The sequence below is a fragment of the Hemitrygon akajei genome, chromosome 31, assembly GCF_048418815.1.
Source record: "Hemitrygon akajei chromosome 31, sHemAka1.3, whole genome shotgun sequence".
Classification (NCBI taxonomy): Eukaryota; Metazoa; Chordata; class Chondrichthyes; order Myliobatiformes; family Dasyatidae; genus Hemitrygon; species Hemitrygon akajei.
In genome coordinates, this window is record NC_133154.1 from 14135766 (window position 1) to 14150765 (window position 15000).

General features: G+C 41.7%; 1 protein-coding gene across 1 annotated transcript in view; it reads right to left on the minus strand.

Annotated features, from left to right (window-relative positions):
• zc3h7bb (zinc finger CCCH-type containing 7Bb) overlaps positions 1-15000 on the minus strand; it is a 92700-nt gene that overhangs the window by 62754 nt on the left and 14946 nt on the right. The window contains exons 4-7 of the mRNA XM_073033462.1: positions 13833-14030; positions 9318-9476; positions 4154-4234; positions 433-489 (exon numbers count right to left, since the gene is read on the minus strand). Coding sequence (XP_072889563.1) covers positions 433-489; positions 4154-4234; positions 9318-9476; positions 13833-14030 — 495 coding nt within the window. The remainder of the gene's footprint in view (positions 1-432; positions 490-4153; positions 4235-9317; positions 9477-13832; positions 14031-15000) is intronic.

The following is a 15000-nucleotide window of genomic DNA, read 5'->3' on the forward strand; positions in this document are numbered from 1 at the left end:
TTGAAGATAATTCCCTCCATCAAGTAATGCAGCATGTAGTTCCTAACCAAAAGACAGTGCACCAGCCCTTCATTATTGCGCTGGGGTTTTGTACTATTCTCCATCAAGTAGTGGAACTACTTCAGAAGTAGAGAATAAAAATCTATCATGAAAAAAAAGAGGCAGATAAACATCTTTTTAGACATTTAATAAAGTCTTATTTGCTTAACAGGGAATTTAATACAAGAGGCAGCGTCTGATTGTTCAACCAATTTTTGATTAGTCCAATGCAGAAGTCATCAGTAATTTCCTTTGCATCCCCACATGGATACTGGACCCTTGAATTTATTAATTATCATTCAAACTACAGTTCTGTTCACAGAAACTTTTCTCTCTGTGAACTTTTTCTGAAAGAAACGTATCAGTGGAGTAAAAACTCAGAAGTCAACTTACATGCCCACTGTTCACCGAATTTCCAATTATAGTCCGACTCCCTGTATCCACATCAGGCTGAGAAAGAGAACACTTGTGGGGTTAGTGGGGTGGAAAACTGAGTACAGTCACATAATTTTCCTGGCTTCAGACTTGACTAAAATGAACTTCACCCATTTGTATAAATACACAGCTTGCTCAAGAACAGCATAAATGAGGAAAAGCTATTAACAGGTCTGAAGAAGGGTTCCAGCCCGAAATGTCAACTGTTCATTCGTGTCCATAGATGCTGCCTGACCTGCTGAGTTCCTCCACCATTTTATGTCTGTTGCTCTGGATTTCCAGCGTCTGCAGAATCTCTTGTGCTTAGGATCAACACAACTAAGCAATTTATTAACAATGCATACCAGAATATCATTGTTTAGAATGCTGCATTCTTAAAACCATATTTTTAAACCAGAATTTGTAAAGGATAGGTTATGTCTGACAAACCTGATTAAGTTTTTCAATAGGTGACTAATGAGGTAGACTGAGGCTTATTAAAAAAAAAGGAAGTTAAAAAATTGGGAATTTCTAAACTCTCATCATTTTGAAGACTGACTATTTTTTCCACTGAAAGAAATTAACAACTTCCTTACAGAACCCTGAAAATCATATAATTCAGTTGATCATTTACCACATCAAACTTATGGCAGTTCACTGAAAGAGGAACTACTTACTCTCATTGGTATAATTTTTTTTCAAACTTTACGTATGATTTTAAATTCTGTGTGCTGACTAAACAATGCCTGTGATGCTGCTGCAAGTTTTTCCATTGTACTGTACCTCACTGTTTTTGTGGTTATGACAATAAATTTCACTTGAAACTCAACTTGGTTCAATCCAAGTCTTCAGAAGCCCCACAAGTACTTAGATCTTTCCAGTTACCAACTTGATAAGTATCGACAAATTAGTTCAATTAGTGTTGCCCATATTCAGTCTCTTTCATACTTACATCCATTTTGTTTAATCAATGTTTACAAAAAATTCTCACCCTTAGTTATCTCTGCCTCACAAAGATCATACAGCCATTTGGATCATTGTATTTATTCTGTCTGTCTACAACCATAAATACTTAAATCTCCCCTTAATCTTCCCAGCAATCCAGTTTTCCAGCCTCTACAAATAGTCCCTTATCTCTATTGTATTAAATTTCTGCTGGATCCACTCTAAGGCTTTGAGTTCAAGCCCAAAATGTTGTGGCTGGAATTGAACACGGTGGACTAGAAAAGTGCATTCTAAAGCTCTAGAAATAAACATGCCGGGCTATCCTGGAGTAAAGCAATTTTGCGTCCATTTCTGGGTCGCTAGGCAAATTTTATTTCTTCATTTCTCAGTGGGATACTTGTACTCCATTAAACAGTTTGCACTGACAAACCTCTCCAACGTTTTGTGTGTGTGACTTTTCTAGCATCTCCAGAATCTCGCGTTTAAAAAACCAAGAACTCTATTCAATGTGCTACTTAAAATATCAAATGCTTTACTGCAGGCCCTCCAAAATTTTGTGTGCCTTCCCCACCTTCCACCTCCTAGCTTCTCAAATTATCCCCTTTTCAATCCCTTCCCCCACTGCCCTACCCTCCCTTCTCATCTACATTCACCTATCACCTTCCCCTTCCCCTCTTATTCTGTTCCTTTTCAGTCCTGAAAAACGGTCTCAGATCAAAACGTCAATTATTCATTTTCCTCCATAGATGCCGCCTGACCTGCTCAGTTCCTCTAGCATTTTGTGTGTGTTGTTCAAGACTTCCAGCATATGCAGTTGTTCTTGTGACTCAGATTCCATATCCTGTTCTCCCTGAGTGCCTGGAACGTCAAAACGCAGCCTTGTGTGACCCTGAATTGCTTTGCCCAAATAGGTCAGGGTCTCAGTCACTTTTAGCTCAGATGTACTTCAGGCTTTTGTTGCTGATCTTCCCCAACATCTTAAATTTGGTACACTTGAAAGGTCCCCCAAAGTCACACACACACACACACACACACACACACACACACACACACACACACACACACACACACACACACACACACACACACACACACACACACACACACACACACACACACACACACACACACACACACACACACACACACACACACACACACACACACCACTGGAGGAACTCAGCAGGCCAGGCTGCATCTATGGAAAAGAGTAAACAGTCAACGCTTCGGGCCGAGACCCTTCGTCAGGACGGTAAAGAAAGAGGAGAAGTCAGAGTAAGAAGGTGGGGGGGGGGGGAGGGGAGGAAGAAGTACAAAGGGGCAAGTGTTAGGTGGATCCAGGAGAGGGAGAAGGGGAAGGGGTGAGGTAAAGGGCTGGGAAGTTGATTGGTGAAAGAGATAAAGGGCTGGAGGAGGGGGAATCTGAGAGGACAAAAGACCATGGAAGAAAGAAATGGGCAGGAGCACCAGAGGGAGGTGGTGGGCAGGTTAGGAAGTACGGTGAGAGAGGGAAACAGGAATGGGGAATGGTGAAGGGAGGGGGGGGGAGGCAATTACCAGAAATTAGGAAATTGATGTTCATGATTAGGTTGGAGGCTACCCAGATGGAGTATAAAGTTTTGCTCCTCCAACCTGAGTGTGGCCGTATCGTGGCAGAGGAGAAGGCCATGGACTGACATGTCAGAATGGGAATGCGAAGTAGAATTGAAATGGGTGGCCACCGGGAGATCTTCCTCCCCTTCCCCCCAACTTCTCACCTTCCTTTCTAGTCCTGATGGAGGGTCTCAGCCTAAAACGTCGACTGTTTACTCTTTTCCATAAATACTGCCTGGTCTGCTGAGTTCCTCCAGCATTTTTTATGTGTTGCTATGGATTTCCAGCATCTGCAGATACTCTCATGTTTTCAACTACACTGTAGGCTGCTCTAAAACTGTACTCACCTCCTTACAAACACTAGCTCCCTGACTGTAACTTGAGGCATTTCTGTTGTTCCCTTGAACAAAGGACATGCCTTCTGCATGCATTGACGTTCATCTGTCTGTCCAGAACCTGCTGAACTCTTGGCAACACTTTCCCTGCCCTTCCCATTATGTAGTGTCCATTCATTTAATTGCAACACTTTCCAGTAACCCGAAGAGTGTTTCTAGTGGTATATAAGTCGTCCCTAGGTAGAGAATGTCCAATTTATGGATAACTGTATATGTGAGTAAACTTCCAGAGGGTTTAGGTTTAGGATAAGGAGTAAGATGTTTAGAAGGGACCTGAGGAAGGAATTTTCCCTAAGCCATTTGTGGCTGCAATCTGGAACGTTTTGCCTGCATGGGCGGTGAAGACAAGTACTCTCACAAGTATCTAGACCAGCACTTGAATCACCAAGAGCTTGCAAATAGGAATTGTATAAATAAGTACATGGTGGTTGGCATAAGCATGATGGGCTGAAGAGTCTGTTTATGTGCTGTATAACTATCTAGTTAGCAGCAACAACATGAGCTGCAACCCTTTTCAAACACCAAAAACACAGAACAATTTCTAAGTAAGCTCTCCTGCAGTGAATGAACTGGTGATTTATAAGGGCTTAACATAACATTGTCCATCTATCTGACACTGCATTCCTGCCAGTGTCCATGCCAACATTAACAGCATAGAGTCAGCAACTTCAGCTCATTAGGTCTCCTTCCTGTTGTTTATAATAGCCAATCATTTCAGGAGGGGAAAATAAAGGAGGAATGAGGAGCAGACACACAGCAGCACGTACCTGAGCTCTGATGTATGCTTTACGGATCCGTAGCCCCAACTTCTGTGCCAGTTCTTGTGTCAACTTCACCACATTTTCGTCCTGAACAAATAAAAGATATATAGCACATTATTCCACAGACAGACCCCATAGCTTTAACCCTCTTCCCCCACCCCTCAAGTTCATTTAATTTTTTGTAGTAAATGTTTTAATTTTTTGGAAATTATGTCGCCAATGATGCTGCTTCTTCTGATCCGTCTGCAAATTGATGGGCGTAGGAAAATGAAAGGTCTCCAGTTCAGTCTCCGGTCTGTGTCGGCTAGTAGTTCTTGTTAGAAAGGGGATGGGTTCATAAAGATACAGGAAGACATAAAGCACTGCACATATAGTACACCATCCATAAGCCTGCTGATCTTTGTTCCCATGTTCTTAGCTTGAGCAACTGCTCTTTCATGTGAATGACACTTGTGGAACGGGTCTCAGTGTCTCCAAGAGAGGAGAAGTAGTATTATTAAGCTCAGTGACTTACGACCTTCAGCCTTTGACATCTGGGGTGCTTAACGTGAATTGTGAAAGATCTAATCTGAATCTTTTGTCAGCTTGCCAGGAGTCAGAGATCAAAAAACAGGTCTCACAATTTAACTAAATATTTTGAAATCACCACTCTGGTTATGTATAAGGGAAACCAGGCAGATATTAGAAACGGAGAAACCATTTGATAAGGTATATGACTTAGCATTGACAGTGATCCCTCCCATCCATCCAACAATCTCTTTGGCTCCCCTACCATCAGGCAGGAGGGTCACATGTTCTACCAGTCTTTTCTCGCCAGTACAGCCTTCTATGCGGTAGAATGCTGGGGCAGTGGCATCATCACAGGTGATGCCAACAGGCACAATAAACTGATTAGAAAGGCTGGCACAGTTATAGTGCGTATCTGAACACACTGGAGGCTGTGGTAGAACAAAGGACACTATGGAAAACCCTGGCAGTTCTGGACAATGTTTCTCACCCTCTGCATGGCACCTTGGCTGAGCAGCAGAGCACTTTTAATAATGGACTAAGCCAACAGCGCTGATCCAAAAGAGCCTCATATGCGGTTATTCTTATCCTTGGCCATTAGGCTCTATAGCCGGGGAAGTGATGACCCTCCTGTTGAGGTAACTTATTTTTTTTATTCTTTCTTACTTCTCTTCTAATATTTGTGCACTTGTAATGCTACTGTGACTCTGTAATTTCCTTTGGGATCAATAAATATATATGTATCTGTCTATTTGCTGTACCATTATGACAAGAACTGTCAGGATGGAAAACAGCTTCTTTCCCCCAGGCCATAAGACTACCGAACTCCCGACCACCACCCGGGTCTCATCACTTACGAAGCACCAGTAATGTTATACCATTTACTTTTTAAATTGTATTATATATGCATCTTATTATTTGTGGTAATATTACTTTGTGCTATGGTGTGAGTTATATTTACTGTGCTGTGTACCTTGGTCCAGAGGAACGTTGTCTCACTTGGTAGAGTACAAGTATACAGTCAAATGACAATAAACTTGAATCTGAATTTGAAGACAGAATACATTTGAACTGGATGCAGTGTGCTGCAGTGAATTAGAAATTGTCTGAATGCCTGTAGACAGCAATAGATCTGCTTGGAACTCTGCTACCAGTTCTATCCCAAAAGGCTCTTGCTGTGACCCTCCCTATTTGCTATTTATATTATTGACCCAGACACAAAGTTCAAACTTCAAAATAAAATTTATTATCAGAGTACATACGTGTCACCACATACAACCCTGAGATTCTTTCTTCAGGATCAATGAAAGAGCAAGAATATAGAAGACAACAAACTGTGCAAATGCAAATGTAAATAAATAGCAATAAATAATAACATGAAATAAGAAGATAAAATAATCCTTAAAGTGAGATCATTGGCTGTGGGAACATCTCACTAGAAGAGTGTAGTTGTCCTCTTTTGCTCAAGAGCCTGATGATTGAGGGATGCTTAAACCTACTGGTGCGAGTTCTGAAGCACTCCTACCTGATGGCAGCAGCGAGACCCGGGTGGTGAGGATCTTTGATGATGGATGCTGTTTTCATTTTGGGGAATGATCTCAAACTTGCAGAAAATGCATACGAGTGTAAGAACTGTGCAGGATGTTTCATTATCGCAAGCAGATTTTTATATAGCAGGGAATATCTGTTTATGGCAAACGATGTAGAATTTTGAGCAGACATATTTATGAGCAGGATTGGGTGCCGACTGGATGGCCTGGACAACATGAGCTGAATGGCCTGTATAATTCATGGTTATAGTATGCTAAATAAACATCTAGGAGACAGAACTGAGCCTTAGGAAAATAAAGGATCCCTAAACCTAAACCACAAATGCTGTTTAAACATGCATTTCATGGGCAATTCACTACAAAGCAAAGGATACCATTTGTCCTTGTACAAGTTGAGGATTAGGCTTCATTTAATATAGTCCATACCAAAGTAGTGAGATACTACTGAACAACTTTGTGTTTAAGTAAAGGCTGCCTACACAGCTAATACAAGTTCAAAGCCCATTAGTGACAGGTTTTCAGAACTGAGGCCTGTGGACTAAGATGGTCTGAGCCAATGCTTTCTCTAAACAAGGATTGTAAAAATAACCAATTTCAAATGTTTGGTGAGGGAAGGCCAATGATCAACATATGACATAGAGGAGTACAACACAGAACAGGCCATTCGGCCCACAATGTGGTGCTGAACCAGCTAAAAAGCAAATCAAAAACACCCAAACACTAATCCCTCTACTTACACAAAGTCCATATCCCTCCATCTTCCTCACACCCATGTGCCTATTCAAACGTCTCTTAAAAGTCTCTAATGTATTTGCCTCCACCATCATACCAGGCATCCATCGCTCTCTGAGTAAAAATACTTACCCCTCATACCCCCCCTTGAACCTACCTCCTTTCACATTCAATGAATGCCTTCTTGGTATTAGATATTTCAACCCTGGGTAACAGATACTCTTTGTCCACTCTATCTAGAAAACTTCTGACAGATCCCCCCTTCAGTCCCCAGCCTCCATAGAAAACAACCCAAGTTTATCCAGCCTCTCATGATAGCACGTGCCCTCTAAACCAGGCAGCATCCTGATAAACCTCTTCTGCACCCTCTCTAAAGCCTCAACATCCTTCCTACTCAAATTTCCTAGTTGCACAAAGCCAGAATTAAATTGGGTGTTTGGCAGTTCTAATCGAGAGGAGTTGACTGTGGAGCAAACGGCAACTCTTACAGTGGACAATGATACAATTAACACTTACAATATTGAGTTAGCTTGTACAGGGCGGGACAGAAATCACATCGTATAATGACTGCTGACAGTGTCAGTAAATACCTGGACTGGTACCAATCCTTTAAGAGAGGTCAGAGGGGGAATTTCTAAATAATTTTCTCAGAGGCTTAGTTTTCAACCTCAGGTTTGCCTCTCCCTAAGGGTTCACATAGATCTGGATGGGTGACAAATATCTGTATCATGAATAAAATGATTGAAAGTAGTTTTATTTTTCCTGCTGGATGCTTCTGACCATTCAATAATGTCAGAGGCTGATTCTGCATGCATGGATACAATATAATCCCAATGACATCTGAAGTAATTGCTCCAGAATTTTTCTTAAAGGGGAGCATTTTCACTACTCAATTCTGGGGAGGCATCTGAGTTTGTAAAGTGTTGAAGGCAGTGCATTTGAGTCCCACACATCACACAAGCATTGCTCTGTATTGCAACTATGCCACAAAGTTAAAAGCAGGAGGAGGCTAGGCCCTGCTGAACACTGGCAGCTACTCATCTCAGCGTCAGAGCAAACAAGCAGCCTACTTCAATAGCTTGCTGCAGGACGCAGCACCGTTACAAATTGCCTAAAGCTTAATACTAAGTCTACATCCACTATTCTAAGTCTTAAAAATGGGAATGGAATACATTCATGGAACTTTAGACCAGCTGGTGCTAGACCATAAGACTATAAGATATAGGAGCAGAAGTAGGCCATTCGGCCCATCGAGTCTGCTCCACCATTCAATCATGGGCTGATCCAATTCTTCCAGTCATCACCACTCCCTTGCCTTCTTCCCGTACCCTTTGATGCCCTGGCTAATCAAGAACCTATCTATCTCTGCCTTAAATGACTTGGCCTGTACAGGCGCCCATGGCAACAAATTCCACAGATTTACCACCCTCTCACTAAAGTAATTTCTCCACACCTGTTCTAAATGGATGTTCTTCAATCCTGAAGTCGTGCCCTTTTGTCCTAGATTCCCCTACCATGGGAAATAATTTTGCCATATCTAATCTGTTCAGGCTTTTTAACAGTTGGAACGTTAAAAACCAGTTGGAACTCCAGGGAATACAGCCCATGGGGTTGGCTTAATCTGAGCAGCAGATTATATTTTGTGATTTTGTGATACCAGAGGCGGCATGGTAGTGTAGTGGTTAGCACAACGGTTTACAGTACAGGGAACCAGGGTTCAATTCCCAACACTGCCTGTAAGGAGTTTGTACGTTCCCCCTGTGACCGCGTGGCTTTCCTCCGGGTGCTCTGGTTTCTTCCCACAGTCCAAAGACATACCGGTTGGTTATAGATTGCCCTGTGATTAGGGTAGGGTTAAATTGGGGGGGCTGCAGGGCAGCGTGGCTCAAAGGGCCAACTCAGCACCGTATCTCAAAATGTTTCCTATGACTGGGATGTCTGGAACATGTGTCACAATCTCAAAAAAAAAAGCCTCATATAGTTAGCAGTAAAACATCTAGAGAAAAAGTTACACAAAATTCAAAGCTTAAAGCTTGACTGCCTTTCTTTAATTCTTTGAAAAAGTATTACGATGAAAGACAAGTGTAACGCAGTGCAGAAAAGATTAAAAAACCTGGACTTCCAAAATGCCTTTGAGAAACCATTTTATCTGGTTAGAACCCTATTAGGGAACAGTGACAGCAAAATGATTGGCAAACAGAAAGCAGAAATAGAGATGAGCCAAAGGGCCTATTTTAATGCTGCATTTCCCTAGGACTCTAAAATTCGATGTACTTGCGAAAAAGGGAATTGAGTTTCTTGACCAAGTAAATTTTGCAGATTACCAATGCAAGTGAGGATTGAAACAAGGAATTGCGCAGCCTGTAAACGGGCCCACTCACCTGGGGGACAGCAAAGGAACACTTGGCGATGCACTCATAAGCTTCTTTATGCTTTCCTAGTTCATTGAGTGCTCTGGTTTTCCGATAAAGAGCCCGATAGTTATCTTCATTGAGCTTCAAAGCATTTTCACAGTCTTCAAGGGCTTTCTCATAAACACCCTGCAAGAATAGTGAAAGTTAGCAATCCAATGACACAGATTTGTACTTTCCCCCCATTGCTCCACACTGGGACTGAAAAACGTGCTTTTATTTTCTTTATTTTCTTGAAGTGCCACTTCTCTTCAGGTCTTGCGACACAATTGTCAGCCCCAATTACTTAATACCTCAATTAATTGTTCTCTCACCTTAAAGACCAATTGTTGGCTTCCATGAACTTTACTCATCCCCTTACCAACCACCACTTTTAGCGCAGATTCTGGCTGGATGAAAAATGCTCGTACAACTGGTTTGAGATTGTTCTGGGCCAAAAGTACATTCAGGATGTCCCCGAAGCACGCTGGCAGTATCATATTCCATCATTCTCCAAAATCTACATTACAGAATCATTAAAAGATCTGATAGCCGGCTGGTGGGTGTAGTGGCATCAGCACCGGACTTCGAGGCAAGTGGTCCTTGAATGCTTTCCAACCGTGCTTGGTTGAGTGGCGAACTAGCAACTCAGCCTCATAAAAAAACAGAAAAATGCTAAGGAAAACAGCAAGGTGGTAGCCAAAGCACCACGTGGCATGGAAAGGAACAACAACAACAAACGATCTGATAAATTTTGCTTGGCTTTAATGTTGTGTTTGAATAACCTCCATACAGAATCTCAGCTCCTGAAGATGATCTTGGCTTTGTTTATCCGTTCTGTTCAGGACGTCCGCCCCTCTGCTTGGTACTACTACCTAGTGTGTTTGTTTGATCTTTGGTGAGAAGGTGATCTTCTATCCGCACCAGTGATGGTGAGGCAGCTTTGGAGGTCATAATATCTGACCTGCTATTACTAACTCTCAAAGCAATTTACTGATCAAATCCCTTAAGTCAGGTTTTCCTTATATTTGGTATTGGGTTTGTTACTGGACAGCAGGAGCATCTGTAACGAGGGTCTTCAAGGGATGAGAAGGCCATCCATCTGATGCCTTTTGGCATGCCCTCTATGATTCTCCACATTATTCAATAAACGATAATATTGAAGTGGATTACCCACCCTACAAACTGCCTTTTCCAGAAGCTCCCTTTCGGTTGTAGAGCTAGTCAAACAAGAACTTTGCATCATCTTAACAGTCCTTTCCTCTGGGTAATTAATTCAATCAACTATTCTAGTTAGCTCTGCCCCACCCCACTCTATCAATGACCTCAGCCACTGTACTTTAAACCACTTTTTATAATGCGGTTTACATTGTAAATACATGCTGTGTTTATGCACATTTTATTCAATATCTGTACTTTAATCTCTAACTTAGTTTTATATCATTCTTAATTCTTTAGAATTGTTGAATGTTGTTTTTGTTGTAGGTCACTCCAAGATGCTGTACCACAGTAAATTATACCAAACAAACTTGATTTCTGATCCTTGAAAATAGTGTTTCATAGCTTAAAGATCCGCTCAGTACATCTATACTCATTCTAAAAACTAGCTTTCTCTTTTCTAAGTTGGTCTGATAAAGGTGTCCTGCCAATCACTGAGGGCTTTTTCCTTGGGAATCTTTACCATGCACCTTCTGGGTCCCATCAGCCAGTCGGCTTTCCCTTTCCCAGACTGTTGCAAGTGGGGGAGCCAGGTTAAATACTGCTAACTCAGGATTTACCTTGAATAATTCTGCACTTGAGTTGTCCTGGCAGGGAAGATTTCCAGATTTTAAGGATTTGATAGCTTGCGCGATCTCTTGCTTTGGTAGTGTGTTGTCACATCAAGATCTTATTTTCCCTCCCTATGCTTAGTTGGTTTCCTATTCAGCAATATTTTGAAGTCATGCATATTTTGAAGCAATGCTCTGTCATGCATCTTTCCTGTTATTTTGCTGTTGACAGTCACGAAAGCCAACTGCTGACATGTACAGCATATTGTCGATGTCCGGCTTTGGTAAACTATGTCATTCTGTACATGGTTCCATGTTCACCGTTGGCAGCTGCATCTTCTGTTTGTGCTGCTGGGTGATCCATCTGGTTTTATTTGTCTTCCCTCATGCATCATGCTAGACTGCTCATGTCCAGTAACCTCTAGGAATATTGTGCCTGGAATCTTTCTCTTTATACCCCACATGGTCATAAAAAGAATCCACCCCCCCTTCTTTTATATGGGCATAATCTATATAAGGATTATAAAATAAAATGGATTATCGGGCATATAATCCATCCTCTCTTTAGCCTTCAGTCTAACAATATTCTCTTGTTATAAATTCTTGCCTCTATTCCAATTCTTGTTGATTTTGTATTCTCCTCCTCTTAACTAAAGACTGTAAATGGCCAAAATACATTCTTTTGCTACAGAGCAAAATATTTTAGTGCTTCAGGCAGCTTTAGCAATGTCAATGTCAAAGCATCACTGTCCCTTATTTGGCAAGCTCACACTTCTCAGCTTTAGCACTACGGTCACCTTTTCACATTCAGTGCTGCCAGTGGTTGTCACCATTTCTTATTGATCATCACAAGGTGGAAGTGCTTGTTATCTTTGCCATTCAGAAACACCATATCAGCTTGCTAATGAATGCTCCACTGAAAACTTGAGCATTTCTATTGCAGAGATCAACATCTCCCACTCAGATTTCATTCATGGTGCCATATGTTCACATTACAGCCATTATTTGTGAAGTCTTCACTGATGCCATTTCCCCACAGAGGGTGGTACTCTCCCTAACTCTACCTGCAACATTGGGCAGAACTTCTCCTTTGCTTTCTCGTCGCTGTTACCTGTCGGAGAATCACGCAGAATCAGGATGACGCTGCTATTTTTCACTTTAAGTTTGGCTCTTATAACCTTGCTGAATGTGGGCTTCTACTTAAGCAGGTACCAGGCCAAAACATTGTGGTATGGCCCATCATTCCATCCAGAGTAAAAGAGAATCTCTCCCAAGGTTGCCATTAACTTTCTTAATCACATCTATCTCTTGTTGCGGACGGACACCCAAGATATCTCATCTCTGCTGTGACCCAAGTTAACTTTACTGTTTTCTACATTTCACATCCATTTAAAAAAAATTGATCTTTCACTCTACCTCACTGTGATCCTTGCACCTTATTTGTCTACCTGCACTGCAGCATATCCTGTTATTGTTTTCCCCTTTGTGCTACCTCGATGCACTTATGCTTTGGAATGATCTGTATTGAAATCATGCAGAACAAAGTTTTTCCACTGTATTTTAGTACACGCGATAATAACAAATTAAAGAACAACACCTTATATGCCATCTAGATAGCTTCCAAGCTGATGGCACATATATCGATTATTCTTTCCAGTAAAAAAAAATTCCCTCCCCTTTCTCCCCTCTTCTATTCCCTGCTCAGGCCTCTTGCCTGTTCTCACCTGCCTATCACCTCCCGCTTAGTCCCTTCCTCTTTCCCTTTCTGCTATGGTCCACTTTTCTTTCTTATTAGATTCCTTCCTCTCCAGCCGTTTATCTTTCCTACCCACCGGGCTTCACCTATCACCACAAAGCTATCATCATTCCCCTCCCTCATTTTTATTCTGGCATCTTCCCCCCTTCCATTCCTGTCCTAAAGAAGGGTCTCAGCCTGAAACGTCGACTGTGTATTCATTTCCTGCTGAGTTCCTCCAGCACTTTGTGTGTGTTAATGAACAATCACTTTTATTTTGATGCTGATCACTTGAGTGGCAGTCATGGACTCCCGAACGATAACATACACAGAAAAATTTGATTTCTCTGTCTTGTTTCTTTCGTTTTTCTTTTCCCTTAAAACAGGGCAGGGCTGCTGTCTGTGCCTAGCCGCCAGCCTGCTGGGCCAGGGTGTCGATTTTGCATGACGAGGCCAAATTTGAACAAAATCTGTGGAATTTATTGCCACAGGTGGCCGTGGAGGCCAAGACATTGGAGATATTTAAGGCAAAGCCTGATAGATTCTTGATTAGTCAGCACATGAAGGGATACGGTGGGGGTGGGGGGTGGAGGGGAGGAGATGGAAGGCAGGAGATTGGGGCTGAGTGGGAAAATGGATCGGCCATGATGAAATGGTGGAGCAGACGCGATGGGCCGAATGGCCTAATTCTGCTCCTGCATCTTATGGTCTTAAAAAGACAAAAACAAAAGAGGAAACAAAGGAGCAGGAATGGGAAAATGTTGATTTATAAAGCACTTTTTAGATTCTTAACATCTCAAACAACTTTATATCCAAGAGAGTACTTCGAAAGGGAAGGAAATACTGCACCCTGTCTTCAAGCAGCAAGATTCCATTAACCATAACATAAATGACAGATAATCCCTTTTATTCAGGTTGGCTGAAGGATAAATAGCAACTAATGCAGGTGCATTCTTTGTCTTAAAAATAATTATAAGTTATAAAATCCTTGATAATACTCACCATACTGAAATAGCAGGTTGCTCGATTGACATAGAGGTGCTCCAGTAACCGTTGTGCGATTACCACTTCATCTGATTGTGCATACTGGGCTACGTTCAAGGCCTCTACATATTGGAACAGGGCCTGTTTATAATCCTTCTCCTGGTATAGCTCATTCCCTTCTTCCAGTAAGTTCTTAACAAGCTGATGCAGAAAGGTCTTAACAGATGAACAAAAGAATAGATGTAAATTTAAACTTGAAGCCTGCAATACTTTTGCTGCTGAACAGTTCAAAGCTCATGCTGTCACTTTGTATTAAATAGAACATCTGTTTCAGTTAGTCTATGTTACTACAACGTTACTTCCCTTTCCTTCCCTAGTGACTCAGCGTGGATGTCAGAAAGCTTACCGAGTATTTCTGCCTGGTCTGACTATTAAGCTTCTCTGGTTTACCTGAGCAGAGAGGAAAGCTGGAAAAAGTGTTCCCTCACAGCCACCGTCGTTCCACGTTACCTGATCAATTTTCTGATGGTTCACATCCATTACACTGATCTTGAGCAGAGTGAGAAAGGGGGAGGAGGCTTGTTCCAATGCAGGGAATGTGTGAAGTAACTCTTCTTCCTTGATTGTGATAAAATATATAGACCTGATGTCTAGATGTCTGCAAACTTGCTCCTGGGGATAGGAGTGCTAAGCTTTGAAATCTAAACCTGTTCTTATTCTGTTTCACTGAAGTCCATGTTTAGGATGCAAGGCTAATTAACCACTCCAATTCAACACGTAGCCTCCTCCGAATGTCTGCCAGTACTGATCAGTCACCAACTGCGGAAACATGTTCATTCTTACGTTTATATAAAACAAAAATTAGAATAGCCAAACCCAGCAGAAGCTGTGAACCAAATTACAGACTATTTCCACCTGTGGGAAAGGAGAAGGATAGAGTAAGGGAGGAGTGTTAATAAAGAATCTTAACCCACGCTCAATGACTCAGAAACAGCTTCTTCCCATCTGCCATCAGGTTTCTCAACAGTGTTCAACACGATGTTGTTATTCCTTTCTCTCCTGCACTACATATTTTGTAACTTGTAGTAAATTTTAATGTCTTTGTACTGTTCTGCTGCTGTAAAACAACAAATTTTGTGTCATCCAAGTCAGTGATAATATATCCAATTCTAATTCCGTTAATAAG